General features: G+C 53.2%; 2 protein-coding genes across 3 annotated transcripts in view; both read left to right on the top strand.

Moving 5' to 3' along the window:
* Window positions 1-2,426: 2,426 nt before the first annotated feature.
* On the top strand, window positions 2,427-8,228 carry CFP (complement factor properdin). The gene is made up of 9 exons (XM_054473078.2): window positions 2,427-2,653; window positions 2,748-2,898; window positions 4,147-4,322; window positions 4,783-4,953; window positions 5,092-5,283; window positions 5,478-5,651; window positions 5,905-6,096; window positions 6,255-6,366; window positions 8,001-8,228. Exons 1-9 carry the CDS (start codon window positions 2,578-2,580, stop codon window positions 8,164-8,166), a joined length of 1,410 nt encoding a protein of 469 aa, XP_054329053.1. The 5' UTR covers window positions 2,427-2,577; the 3' UTR covers window positions 8,167-8,228.
* A 4,345-nt stretch (window positions 8,229-12,573) lies between these two features.
* The window catches only part of SYN1 (synapsin I), a 47,848-nt gene continuing 46,229 nt past the window's right edge, over window positions 12,574-14,192 (top strand). For both annotated transcript variants that reach the window (XM_054471518.2, XM_054471517.2), the window contains exon 1: window positions 12,574-13,103. In XM_054471518.2, coding sequence (XP_054327493.1) covers window positions 12,727-13,103 — 377 coding nt within the window. In that variant the 5' untranslated portion in view covers window positions 12,574-12,726. The remainder of the gene's footprint in view (window positions 13,104-14,192) is intronic.

Below are 14,192 nucleotides of genomic sequence, written 5' to 3'. Positions count from 1 at the left end.
TTATTGCCTAAACCTGTGGGAAAAGATAGAGTGCTGACAGTCTTCTTCCACAGGGAATCCTATGAGTATTTATACAGTTTAAAAACAAAGGAAATATTGTTAATATTATTACCAGGGCAACAGGTGGTTAAATAAAGCAGCCAGCCAGAATTTCAGGTTTCTTTCTTTTTTTTTCTTTTTTTTTTTTTTCTTGAGACAGAGTCTCACTCTGTTGCCCAGGCTGGAGTGCAGTGGCACGATCTCAGCTCACTGCAGCCTCTGCCTCCCGAGTTCAAGCGATTCTCCTGCCTCAGCCTCCCAAATAGCTGGGATTACAGGCATCCGCCACCACGCCTGGCTAATTTTTGTATTTTTAGTAGAGACGGCGTTTCACCATGTTGACCAGGCTGGTCTTGAACTCCTGACGTCAGGTGATCCACCCGCCTCAATCTCCCAAAGTGTTGGGATTACAGGCGTGAGCCACCATGCCCGGCCAATTTCAGGTTTCTTGGAGAGTGTTTTCACAGGATAACACAGCAACGATTGTCTTGAAGTCTTAGAATCTTAACAAGACTCCTTTGTTCAAAGCACATTTTCAAGGATAGCCTTATGTTATCAGAGAACAGAGTACATCTGTAATGGATACAGATATTAACACATACCTGACTGCCCATAAAACAGGTGTTCCTGAAGAACTGTTTTAACAGCTGACCAAATTATTACATTTGAATTTGCAGAATGGTGTCTCTCCCTGCCTCCCTGAGAGCAGAGGAAATTAGGCATTGCCTTCCTATCTTTCTTGCGCTTCTTTTTGTTAATTAAAAGCAAAATAAAAATTTTAAAGCGGGCTCTGGAGTTTCATTAGGGTTTATAAAAAAAAAAAAAAAAAAAAAGAAGGGCTGGTGTGATGGCTCATGCCTGTAATCCCAGCACTTTGGGAGGCTGAGGTTGGGAGAAAATATTGAAGCCAGGAGTTTGAGACCAGCCTGGGCAACACAACGAGACCCCATCTATACACAAGATAAAAACATTAGTTGTGTGGTAGTGTGTGCCTGCAGTCCCAGCTACTTGGGGACGCTAAGGTGGGAAAGTCACTTGAGCCCAGGAGTTTGAGGCTGCAGTGAGCTATGATCAGACCACTGCACTCCAGCCCAGGTGACAGCAAGACTCTGTCTCTTTAAAACAAAACAAAACAGGTTTGAAAGCTACTGGGCTAGAGAGTGACAGGGATGCCAGACAAGGGTATGGGGAAGGCCTCCGTGAGGAGGGGCAACATTTATTATCCATCTTCTCGAGGGCCAGGATTTTTGTCTGTCGTATTCTCTGCTCTAATGCTGAGAACCGCATCTGGCATCCAGTAGGTGCTCAATAAATGTTGAATAAATTTATCAAACACAGAGCACCTACTATATGTCAGGCACTGTTCTAAAGACTTTCCAAAAGCTTAACTCCTGGCCGGGCACGGTGACTCACGCCTGTAATCCTAGCACTTTGGGATGCCAAGGCAGGTGGATAACGTGAGGTCAGGAGTTTGAGACCAGCCTGGCCAACATGGTGAAACCCTGTCTCCACTAAAAACACAAAAATTAGCTGGGCATGGTGGTACACGGCTGTAATCCCAGCTACTCAGAAGGCTGAGGCAGACGAATTGGTTGAAATCGGGAGGCAGAGGTTGCAGTGAGCCGAGATCGTGACACTGCACACCAGCCTGGGCGACAGAGTGAGACTCCATCTCGACAAAACAAAAACTTAACTCACAATCTTTGCAACAAACCCTACCTATGTTGTAGGTGCTGTCTGTGAGCACATTTTACAGAGGGGAAACAGGCTCCAGAAGGGGAGTGTTATCTGCCCAAGGGTTCTCTGATGGAACATGGCCCAGCTTATTCCCTCCTAATCACCCCAGACCCTGGTGGTGTCCCCAGCTGGGCCCATGGAACAATGGATAGACCCCATTCCCCTCCTGAATCCCTCCCCAGGCTCCTGCCACTTCCCTTTCTCACTTCCCTTGTGCTGACCTCCCCGACCACAAGCTGACCACAGGGAACCTCTCAGGAAAGGAGGGCCGAGGTTAAGGGAGGGTGGAAGGTGGAGCAACTGCCTCGATGCCCCCTCCACCCCCACGAGCAGGAACACTGAGCACGGCACACTCACTTCACCCTGGTTCAACACCCCCACGAGGTTGACCCTGTCATTATGTTAGAGATTATGCATTTTCCATATAGGGAAACTGAGGCTCAGGGGTGTTAAGTGACTCACCCAAGGTCGCACGGCTAGGAAGTTGCTGCACGTTCCTATGCTCCATTTCCCCTGGGTGAGAATTTGTCCTAGGAGCTTCTATTGAACACTGTGAGGTTGCTGGGAGGAGCGCAAGGTGCTGGGGATACAGTAACAAACAGAACAAGACCAAGAGTAAGACAGGAAATGGGGAGGGGAGAGTAGAGAAGGAGGCAGAGGGGACAGGGTGGGGTCAAAGCAGGATGCCCTCCCAGTTCCTCCTGCCTCTAGGTTCCTCTTTCCCTGCTGACTCCAGGAGCAGATCAACCCAGATAAAGCGGGACCTCCTCTCTGGTAGAGGTGCAGGGGGCAGTACTCAACATGATCACAGAGGGAGCACAGGCCCCTCGCTTGCTGCTGCCGCCGCTGCTCCTGCTGCTCACCCTGCCAGCCACAGGTGAGGGGGTGAGGGCCCAGCTGGCCCCAGGGGTGTGCAGGCCCACCACATCCCTGACCGAGCCCCACCCACCCATCCCCCGGCCCTGTTACAGGCTCAGACCCCGTGCTCTGCTTCACCCGGTATGAGGAATCCTCCGGCAAGTGCAAGGGCCTCCTGGGGGGTGGTGTCAGCGTGAAAGACTGCTGTCTCAACACTGCCTCTGCCTACCAGGAACGTAGTGGCGGGCTCTGTCAGCCTTGCAGGTTAGGGGGAGCCTGGGGTGGGGGATGCGGGGGAGGGAAGGACTGTCGGGGGGGGTCACCCAAAACTGGGCACTTTCTTTCTCTGGGACTTCCAAGGGTGGCCCTGAGGCCCTGATCGTGACCATGCCTCAGGGTTTTTCAACTTTGTTACTATTGACATTTGGGGCTGGAAATTCTTGGCTGGGGGAGGGGATTGCTTACCTGCGTATTGTGGGATGTTTTGTAACACCCCTAGCCTTCCACTAGATGCCAGTAGCAATTCTCCCCACCAGCTGTGACAACCAAACATGTCAGCAGACATTGCCAAATGTCCCCTGGGGGTCAAAATCACCCCTGATGGAGAACCACTGACATAGCTCACACATATTGAGCACCTCCTGCACACTGGAAGCATTGCAGGTGGGGTGCAGCTTGGTATTTCCCTAATTTTGATGACAGCTCATGTTTATTGAGTGCTTACTGTATATGGACACACTGTAGGGGTGGGAAAGTTTGGGGAATTCAAAGGGCAGCTCTAGGCCCCTAATTATCATGACACTTCACATTCATTGAGCACTCCCTGTATACCAGCTGCATGGCAGGGTTGGGAGATGAGCTTGAGGATTTCTGAGGGTAGCTCTAGTCTCCTGATCATGATTTCCAGCTTGCATGGATTGAGCCCTTACCGTATGCCAGACCTGTTTTCTACTTGCTTACTATATATCCCAGATACACCATGGGGATGGGGAGCTTGGGGGTTTTTGAGGGCAGCTCTGGGCCCCAAGTCATGTCAACAGTTCATCACATCTATTTGGTATGAACAGCATACCTAGGGCTATGCAGTGGGTTGGGGATAGATCTGGGGTTATTTCTGAGGGGGCCTCTGAGGTCATAGGGATGATGGCTCAGGTTTATTAAGCACTTTCTATTTACCTACTACCGTGTAGTGTGGTGATCTGGTGGGTTTCTGACAGCAGCCCTTGGTTCCTAGTCCTTACCTTTGCTTACTGTGGGCCTGGTGTTGGCCTTGCCAGCCTTCCAATGGTAACTCCAGCTGCCTGATTGTGAAGGTAAATGACATTATCAAGCACTTATTGTATATCCACTGCTTCCCATTCAGTATCCCAATATCCCTAAAAGGTAAGGACTTATCAATCCATCGCACACACACTTGCCTAGCAACCCTTCGTGCCTGCCCACACTCTGGAGTCCCACATGCCATTCTTGTCAGCTCATGCCAGGATGGGATGTGTGTGCTCTTCTCCACAGGTCCCCACGATGGTCCCTGTGGTCCACATGGGCCCCCTGTTCGGTGACGTGCTCTGAGGGCTCCCAGCTGCGGTACCGGCGCTGTGTGGGCTGGAACGGGCAGTGCTCTGAGAAGGTGGCACTTGGAACCCTGGAGTGGCAGCTCCAGGCCTGTGAGGACCAGCAGTGCTGTCCCGGTGAGGAGGATGAGCAAGGCGGGCAAGCACTCCCTGTCACCCAGCACTGGTGGGAACGATCGGTACAGAGGTCCTCAGAGTGGGCCCGTCCCCAGTATTTGTAAGGACCTAAGGAGGAGAGTGGCAGGAGGTGAGGTCAGAGAGGTGAGGAGGGCCCGTTGCCTGGGAGCCACGGAGAGGACGTTGGCTTTTCGTCTGAGTAATTCGGACTGTGGGCAGGGGAGGAACGTGATCTGACTGGGGTTGGGAGGAGAACAGACTGTGCACGGGGAGGGTGAGAGGGGAAGCAGAGGCACCCATGTGAAGGCTGCTGCGGCAGGCCCAGTGAGTGGGGATGGTGGGCCCAGAGTGGTGGCAGAGGATACAAGGACAGGATTAGCTCATGTGGGGCACTCGAGGAAGCAAAGAGCCCTGAATGACACCCCACCTCCATCCCATTACCCTCTCTTCTCTCCCACAGAGATGGGCGGCTGGTCTGGCTGGGGGCCCTGGGAGCCTTGCTCTGTCACCTGCTCCAAAGGGACCCGGACCCGCAGGCGAGCCTGTAATCACCCTGCTCCCAAGTGTGGGGGCCACTGCCCAGGACAGGCACAGGAATCAGAGGCCTGTGACACCCAGCAGTCCTGCCCCAGTGAGTGAGGGAAGCCACAGGATGCTGATGGGTGCACCCAGCGTGGGTCTGCGGGGTTACAGCAGGGAACTGCCAGGCTGAGAGGACTTTAGCACTCATGACCACACCTGCATCCCTCCACCTCCCACCCCACCACAGCACACGGGGCCTGGGCCGCCTGGGGCCCCTGGACCCCCTGCTCAGGCTCCTGCCACGGTGGAACCCACGAACCTAAGGAGACACGAAGCCGCAAGTGTTCTGCACCTGAGCCCTCCCAGAAGCCTCCTGGGAAGCCCTGCCCGGGGCTAGCCTACGAGCAGCGGAGGTGCACCGGCCTCCCACCCTGCCCAGGTACGCCAGGATGAGGCCGCTGATGTTGCTGGTGGGGCTCTTGATTGAGGGCATAGATGCTCTGCCATTTCTAGAGTTCCTAGACCATGTGACCATGCAGCCCTTCATTTGGGGACAGTCTGCTTCAAGGGTCTAGGGGCTGAGAGGAAGGATTGAGGAGGCCTTTCTCCTCACTCCCTTTCCTCCTCCAACAGTGGCTGGGAGCTGGGGGCCTTGGGGCCCTGTGAGCCCCTGCCCTGTGACCTGTGGCCTGGGCCAGACCATGGAACAACGGACGTGCGATCACCCTGTGCCCCAGCATGGGGGCCCCTTCTGTGCTGGCGATGCTACCCGGACCCACATCTGCAACACAGCTGTGCCCTGCCCTGGTCAGCATCTCAGGGTTCACTATTTGCATACCTAAGCCCCCCTTGCCCTTCTCTGCTGCCCAGCTCCTGCTGCTGAGGCCTTGCTCCTGTCTCTGATTCCTCCTTTCCTGGCCCTGATACCTTGTTTCCACCCCTGGTCCCCCATTTGCACATCTGATCACCTCTACTCCCTCCTACCACCCTCATTCCTTCCTCTGAACCCCCTTGCTGATTCCCTGCTTTGGTCCAATCCCCTGTTGCCCTGTCTCTGCAGTGGATGGAGAGTGGGACTCGTGGGGGGAGTGGAGCACCTGTGTCCGACGGAACATGAAGTCCATCAGCTGTCAAGAAATCCCGGGCCAGCAGTCACGCTGGAGGACCTGCAAGGGCCGCAAGTTTGACGGACATCGATGTGCCGGGCAACAGCAGGATATCCGGCACTGCTACAGCATCCAGCACTGCCCCTGTGAGTGTCCCATAGACTGTGCTCTGAGGGTAGGGTGGCCCATGCAGGATAAGGGGTTTCCAACTCTCTGCTGTGGACCTCACGTCTCTGCAGCCTCCCTCTCACCTTCCCACCAAGACCTCCAGTTCTAACTCTGTGACCCCTACCCCTCATTGCAGTGAAAGGATCATGGTCAGAGTGGAGTACCTGGGGGCTGTGCATGCCCCCCTGTGGACCTAATCCTACCCGTGCCCGCCAGCGCCTCTGCACACCCTTGCTCCCCAAGTACCCGTGAGTGAGAGGGCAAAGTATGCCTGGGAGGGGGTCATGATATTACAGGCGGGAGAGTCGGCTACCCCAGGAAACCAGAGTTTCCACTGCTGAATCTAAGGTATCCGCCTTGCCGAGTGCCACCTCCCAGCTGCAGGAAGTGGGGAGAAACTAAAGAAGATGAGAAAGAAGTTCTTGGAGGATAATTCGTAGCCTCTGTGCCCCTCAGTCACTTGTTCAGTCACTCATCCACTCTCCCATTCACTTAGTCCTTCATGTGTCATTGACTCCGACCTTCAGTTACCCATGCTTTTAGCTGCCGTCACTCAGGCCTCCATTCACTGCCTGCCTCCCACAGTCACTCATGCCTCCATCCACTTTGTCAGCATCTCACTGCCCCAAGGCACTCCAAGGCTCTTTCAGCAACAGTTGCAGATATCCACAGCCCAGATCCTGTGGATCCTCCAAGGGACCCAGCTGAGCAGGCCCCTGACAGGAGGCATATGAGGAACAGCTGGTGCATGCAACAGGTGCTGCCACCTCAACCTAGGTCCAGGAAGCTGACTGGGCCTCCCAGGGCAGGTGGGGGTTGGGAAAGGCGTTCCTGGCATCAAGACTGTGAACGGAGCCTTGGAGCTAGGTGATTAGCCGCCATAAGTGTTTCCAGGTGCCAGAGGGGCCCAGGTGTTAGAGAGGGTTAAAATGTTCATCCCTTTTCTTCCTTCCACATACATCAAGCTACTAGATTAAGTGAACTATTCCCAGCTCGTGGAAGGGCTGCTATCTGGGAAGGGATCTCCCGGCTGGGGGGGTTAGAGTGGGGCCTGAAGATGAATTAGAGGTGTTGAATGGAGGCACAAAGGACTTGAGTGAGCGAGAGACTGAGCGGAGGAAGAAGCAATTGAGAGAATTGGGATGGGAGTGAATGGAGGGCTTTCCTAGTGGGAGAAATAACCCAGGTAAAGACCTTTCTGGACATGGACTGAGCTTGAATAAAGTGGAGGAGAGAGAGAGAGAGAGATTCACTTGGGGCAGGGATTTGGGCCTAACAATAAGGCCTTGAGTGTCAGGACAAGGCATTGGGTTTTTCCTGGAGGCAGTGGAAAGAGATATAAAGGGTATATATTTCGGAGGTAAGAGAAAGTAGCTCATGCCAACAAGTAACATTCACCAGCATTTACTGAGCACTTGCTATGTGCCAGGCACTGCTCTGAGCACTTTACCTGAATTAACTCATTTATCCTCACTCAGCCCCGTGAGGTGAGTATTAATATTACTATTCCTACCATTCTCGTTTTGCAGATGAGGGAAACTGAGGCACAGGGAAGGTAAAGAAATTGCCCAATATCCTATAGCTAAAAAGTAGTGTTGGGAGGCCAGGCACAGTGGTTCACGCCTGTAATCCCAGCAACACTTTGGGAGGCTGAGGCAGGAGCATCACTTGAGCCCAGGAGATTGAGGCTGCAGTGAGCTATGATTGTGCCACTGCACTGCAGCCTGGGCAACAGAGTGAGACCCTGTCTCAAAAAAAAAAAAAAAAAAAGAAAAGAAAAAGAAAAAACAAACAAAAAGTAGCGTTCGGCACATAGCAGGTACTCATTTTTTGCCTTCCCTGAGATTCTCCCTTCCGTTCCTCCCCACCCCTAATGCCTCAGGCCCACTGTTTCCATGGTCGAAGGTCAGGGCGAGAAGAACGTGACCTTCTGGGGGAGACCGCTGCCACGGTGTGAGGAGCTACAAGGGCAGAAGCTGGTGGTGGAGGAGAAGCGACCATGTCTACACGTGCCTGCTTGCAAAGACCCTGAGGAAGAGAAACTCTAACACTTCTCTCCTCCACTCTGAGCCCCCTGACCTTCCAAACCTCAATAAACTAGCCTCTTCGAGCTCGTCTACGATTCCTTAAAGGAGGAAAAACAACCTATCCCCTTCCCCAAAAGTAGGGTGATAGCATCTCATAGGGCAAAAGGCACAGCACGGGCCAAGACACAGCAGCCTGTTGCGGAAAACAGTATTTTCCACTGTGGTCGCAGGTTGGCAGGAGTGAAAGCGAGTGTGCAGCCCCAGCCGCTCCCCGCCGCTGCCATAACCCCAATGTCTGGACCCTGCGCAGCCCCCTTAGTGCCTCAGGGCCGCCCGGCACGTTCCTCTGCAGAGCTCCTCGTTACGGGTTTCCTGATTGGCTACTTGTCCTGGCAGGCACTTCTTGATTGGCCGGCGTGCTTGTTCGTTGTCTCCCCGCCTCCTGGACCTCCCTAGATTTCCACCAGCCGGAACCTTGGAGGAGCCTCTGCCGGCCGACTCCGACACCGCGTCAGTCGAGGATGAACGGCAGAGGCGTGGCCGAGGCTGGCACCCTGCCCCCGAGCACCTGCACCCACCCACTCCCGACAGCCCAGCTCCAATGCCACAATTACCAGCGACAAATAGCTCGGCGAGGCGGGGGGCGGGCCGAGGAAGTGCCTGTGTTGCGCTCTGAGCTGAGGCGGGGGCAAAGAAGCTAGAGTCAGTATCTGCCCGGAGGAGCCCCCAAGACAAATCCAGACACTTTCCTCTGGTATTTGTTCATTCATTCAACACTTATTAGCGCCTGCTGTATACTAAAGCTAAGTCTGAGCATCTAGGGTGGAGGAGGGCTGGTAGAAAGAGGACATCTGAGCGAGGGAACAGACACAGAAGGTATTCCTTTCGTGTGAACATCTATTCAACACTTAACGCCTACTGTATACTAACAATAGTGCTGGACATCACGGAGAATAGAGAAGAAGAGGAATCAGAGCGTTACGTGTCTCCGCAGTAAAGGGAACAAAGCCAGACACCAGTGCTTTTAGCATTTGCTCATTCATTTACCACTTACTGAATGCCGGGCCCCTTGTGAAGAGACGCATCATAAGAATCATAATAATCATGGTAATAGCTACTACTTAGAAAGTACTTACTGTGTGCTTAGTAGTGTCTTAAGGCTTTCCATAGCATGAACTCATTTCGTCCACAGCAAACCCATGTGGGTCAGTAGTATTATCCCCATTTTACAAAGGAAACACACACAGAAAGGTAGTAGGCTGGACATTTTTGAAGCATCATGGATTGTGGTGAGGTCTTAAATGTCAAGAGCGCTGTGGGTGGAGGGGACCCCTCTGTGTGGGAAGGTTCGGGTGGGAGGTTTGTAATATGCACACCCAGAGTATATCGGTACACTTACTTGACTTCTCTGGTTCGTTTTCCCCTTATTCAAGTGGACCAGTCAATGAGTTGAAGTGAAGATGAAGTTGATGAGTACTTACTTGGTCATCTTGGGAAGACTGAGCCAAACTGAGGGGTTCTGGTTGCTACTACAGGATATGAGAGAGGTATACGTTTACAAGAAAGTGGGAATTCAGCTGTGTGTGTGTGAGAGAGAGAGAGACGCAGACCTTTGGGGCTGTGCAAGAATTAAGGATGTATTGATATGTGGCATGTGTGTGAGATTACAATTGTGTGTATGCCATAACAATGCAGGAGTCCTGTGTGTGTGCACATACACATTAAGGTGCCATGGATATGTATGTGTGAGTCACAAACATGGGTACAATACTGAATGTGAACATATGTCAGGGGTGTGTGTTTGAGAGTCGTTGCTCACCAATGTACAGCAAAATCATTCTTGGGGCCCCTATTGTACGCCTATTCCTGCTGAAGAAGGTAGAGACAGTTTGGGGGAGCCTTACCTTTGCCTTAGTGAATTGAGGCACTCCTGAGGTGAATCCTCATTCCTCTACAAAACAATCTACAAAAAATTAATTTCTGGAAATTGAGCCACCTGGAAAAATGAAATGGTGCTGGGGCCACAAGTACTAGGAACCTAGGAATGGGGACCCTAGGAAGAGGTGCAGCCTGGAGACAGATTCCTGAGGAACCTGAATTCAGACCTAAAGGAGCCAGAAAGATCTGTAGACCTGCAGCTGTTCCTGTCCCCAAAGAGGGCACCACGCCCTGCACAAGCTTGTTTGCTTCCGTTACTGGGCAAAAAACCAGGGAGCACATACTTCAAGACATTGGAAAATATCTGATTTGCGGGGAGATTCCCATCTGGGTAACACTGGGATTTGGAATGCCAGAGAAGGAATCCTGAAGGGAGGAGGAAAGAGTGGCCAAATCAAAGGCCTGGAGGTGGGACTGAAGCTGGCTGGGTTGGAGGAGGGAGTAGAGGATGGTTTGGGAAGTGTTTGACTTGGGTACTGTGGAAGCCTAGGGGAGGAGGGGATAGAATCTGAGACCTGGGGGTGAGGGGTTCCTGCAGACAGTGGCCAAAGGCAGCCCTTGAGAGAGGGAAGGAGAGGACATTCCTGGCAGAAGTTACAGCACATGCAAAGGTACAGAGGTTGCCCCCTTCCTACCCCTCTCCTTAGAGGTGGGTTAGAGATGTATCCTTTTTACAGGTGAGGAAACCAAATCTCAGAAAGATTAAGTCACTTTCCCAAGTGTATGGTGGAAGCCCCACTTGAACCCAGGCACTGTGTCTCCAGACCCCACACTATTACTGCCTTTTTTAAACCAGCCAATGATTTAATGAATAAAGGATGAACCAATGAATAAGTGGATGATTCACCTGAAAATTCTGCAGGCAAAAGAGACTCCATATCTACTTACTTCTTGCCTATGTTCTGCCACCTCTCCTAGTCCACCATCACTGCTCACTATGGTCAAGGTCCTACCCAATCTGGCCCCTGCTACCACAACCCCCTTCAGCTTCTTCCAGCCACATTGGCACTGGATGTTTCCTCTTCCTGGCACATTCTTAAAAGAAAAAAATGTATTGATCATAAAGTGAACATGACCCTTTGGGAATTAATTGGAGTTCTTGTATTCCCTCATCTGTAAAATAGAAATTATATTATCCACCCCCTTGGATTGTTGTGAGGGTTGGATGAAATGATGCATGTAAACAGCTTAGTTAAGAGTTGGGTACAATCAGTGAACAAATGATTATGAATTAGACTTTTTATTGTAGTCAGAATCATAAAGATTTGACAGGTTCCCATATCCCACCTCTGCTTGGACTACCTCATTTGCTCATATTCAAACATTATTTGGTACCTACTGTGTGTGCACCATGGGATGGGCCTGCCTCTGTGGAAAGTTCTTGGGTGCACGGGGAGACAGCCATGGGCACTGATGACATCAGGTGGTTATCGTGAGTTTTGGCTGTGTCTAGAGCAAAGGGATGGTGGCTTATATACCAAGTGTGTTCTGGTGTGAGGGTGGACACGCACCCGGGCTAGGACTGCAGAGAATGTCTGTGTTGCAGATCTAGGTTTCTCCATGATCATCGGTGGGAATGTGTTTTGTCTGCGAGTGTATGCTCATATGAGTTTCCCTGGGTCTCTGTGTGTCAGTATGTTAACTGTGTGTGTGTGGGTATGGGTGTATGCATGCGTGTGTGTAACATGCCCATGTGTGTTACCCTGGACTTGTATGTCTGTATGTATACCTAGATTGGCGTGTGTTCTCTGTCTGTACATGCCCTTGTATGTTTCCTCACTTTTGTGTGTGTTTATATGTGTGTCATTTCTTGTATGCCTCCAGGCCCCCCTTGCCACCTTGGGCAAGGGTGTGTACACCGCCCAAGTGTCCACCTCCGCTTGTCTGATGCTGTCTACGACGCCCCCGCTCTCTGCCTAGCTGAGCCTGTGTGGATGTGGGAGACTAATCTCCCCGCGGGCACTGCGTGTGACCTCACCCCCCTCTGTGAGGGGGTTATTTCTCTACTTTCGTGTCTCTGAGTGTGCTTCCAGTGCCCCCCTCCCCCCAAAAATGCCTTCTGAGTTGAATATCAACACTACAAACCGAGTATCTGCGGAGGGCCCTGTGTATGAGTGCGAGTGGATTTTAGGACCAGGATGAGGCGGGGTGGGGGTGCCTACCTGACGACCGACCCCGACCCACTGGACAAGCACCCAACCCCCATTCCCCAAATTGCGCATCCCCTATCAGAGAGGGGGAGGGGAAACAGGATGCGGCGAGGCGCGTGCGCACTGCCAGCTTCAGCACCGCGGACAGTGCCTTCGCCCCCGCCTGGCGGCGCGCGCCACCGCCGCCTCAGCACTGAAGGCGCGCTGACGTCACTCGCCGGTCCCCCGCAAACTCCCCTTCCCGGCCACCTTGGTCGCGTCCGCGCCGCCGCCGGCCCAGCCGGACCGCACCACGCGAGGCGCGAGATAGGGGGGCACGGGCGCGACCATCCGCGCTGCGGCGCCGGCGACTCAGCGCTGCCTCAGTCTGCGGTGGGCAGCGGAGGAGTCGTGTCGTGCCTGAGAGCGCAGCTGTGCTCCTGGGCACCGCGCAGTCCGCCCCCGCGGCTCCTGGCCAGACCACCCCTAGGACCCCCTGTCCCAAGCCGCAGCCATGAACTACCTGCGGCGCCGCCTGTCGGACAGCAACTTTATGGCCAATCTGCCTAATGGGTACATGACAGACCTGCAGCGTCCGCAGCCGCCCCCGCCGCCGCCCGGTGCCCACAGCCCCGGAGCCACGCCCGGTCCCGGGACCGCCACTGCCGAGAGGTCCTCCGGGGTCGTCCCCGCGGCCTCTCCGGCCGCCCCTAGCCCCGGGTCCTCGGGGGGCGGTGGCTTCTTCTCGTCGCTGTCCAACGCGGTCAAGCAGACCACGGCGGCAGCAGCTGCCACCTTCAGCGAGCAGGTGGGCGGCGGCTCTGGGGGCGCAGGCCGCGGGGGCGCCGCCTCCAGGGTGCTGCTGGTCATCGACGAGCCGCACACCGACTGGTAAGCCATTGCCGCGGACGTCTCCCGTGGGCCTGGGTCCCCAGATCGTTCCTCTGCGAATGAGCAATTATCGAGCGCCACTTATGTGCCTGGCACCTGGTCCTCTCACCTAAATCTTTTTCCTTTAAATTATTAAGCTGGATGCTTCCTCTGTGCCCCACCCTTGTCGCCCCCTCTCCGCCCCTTAAACCTTGATGGATCCAGGGAGCAATTATCAGGCACCTGCTGTGTACCTGTTCCCTACTCCCCCTCCCCCAAAAGTCTTTGGCTTCAATATATCCTATCAGCCTTCGAAAACCGAACGTGTCCTGCCTACCCTCCCCAACCCTTGCCCCATAGGCCTTGTCCTCTAATGGATCTTGTGAGCACTTATCTAGTACCTGCAGTATGCCTCATCCAAGAGCCCTTCCCCAAGGCCTTTGATTTCAATGAGCTTTGTGAGCATTCTTTGAGAGCCTGATACTGTCCTGTTCTCCTCAACCCTTGCCCTAAGGCCTTCTCTAATGGGTCTTGTGAGCGTGTATCCAGTCTATGCTATATGTCCCACCCCAGCTCCGTCCTTAAAGCCCTTTTAAACTATTTAGTAAACATGAGTACCTGCTGTGTATCCCACCCCAGCTTCTCTCCAAAAGCTTTGCTTTTCATGGATCCTGTGAGTTTTGATTGGATGCCTTCTCTGTGCCCCAACTCCAAGCCCTCTCTCTGAGGGCCTTTTCTCCAAAGGATCTAGGAAGCATTTGTTAAGTGCCTGATACGTGCCCCACCCCCAAACCCCTTCTCAAACAAATCATTTTCCTCCAGTGAGTTCCATGAGCAGTTTTGAACCTTCTGTGTGTGTCTCATTTTCAGACCGTCTCCTCAAAGACCTTTCCCTACAATGGATCTAGAAAACATTTATTGAGTGCGTCTTGTATTCCCCGTTCTCCAGCTACTTCTTCAAAGACCTTTCCTTTGGTGGATCCATCTAGCATTTATCAACTGCCTGCAGTGTGAGGCTTCTCTAAAAGTTCTTTCCTCCAGTGTATTCAGCAGCATGCACTGACTGGTGCCTGCTGTATACCCCACCCTCAAACCCTTTCTGCAATACCC

The sequence above is a fragment of the Pongo pygmaeus genome, chromosome X (genome assembly GCF_028885625.2).
Source record: "Pongo pygmaeus isolate AG05252 chromosome X, NHGRI_mPonPyg2-v2.0_pri, whole genome shotgun sequence".
NCBI lineage: Eukaryota > Metazoa > Chordata > Mammalia > Primates > Hominidae > Pongo > Pongo pygmaeus.
The sequence above is the reverse complement of the archived record's forward strand: the minus strand, read 5'-3'. Positions and strand labels throughout refer to the sequence as shown.

Bases quoted from the DNA above. Each gene is read 5' to 3' on its own strand.
- CFP (XM_054473078.2), top strand. From the start codon at position 2,578: ATGATCACAGAGGGAGCACAGGCCCCTCGCTTGCTGCTGCCGCCGCTG. The intron at 4,323-4,782 runs GTGAGGAGGATG...TCTCTCCCACAG, and splicing joins GGACCAGCAGTGCTGTCCCG to AGATGGGCGGCTGGTCTGGC. The intron at 6,367-8,000 runs GTGAGTGAGAGG...CTAATGCCTCAG, and splicing joins CCCTTGCTCCCCAAGTACCC to GCCCACTGTTTCCATGGTCG.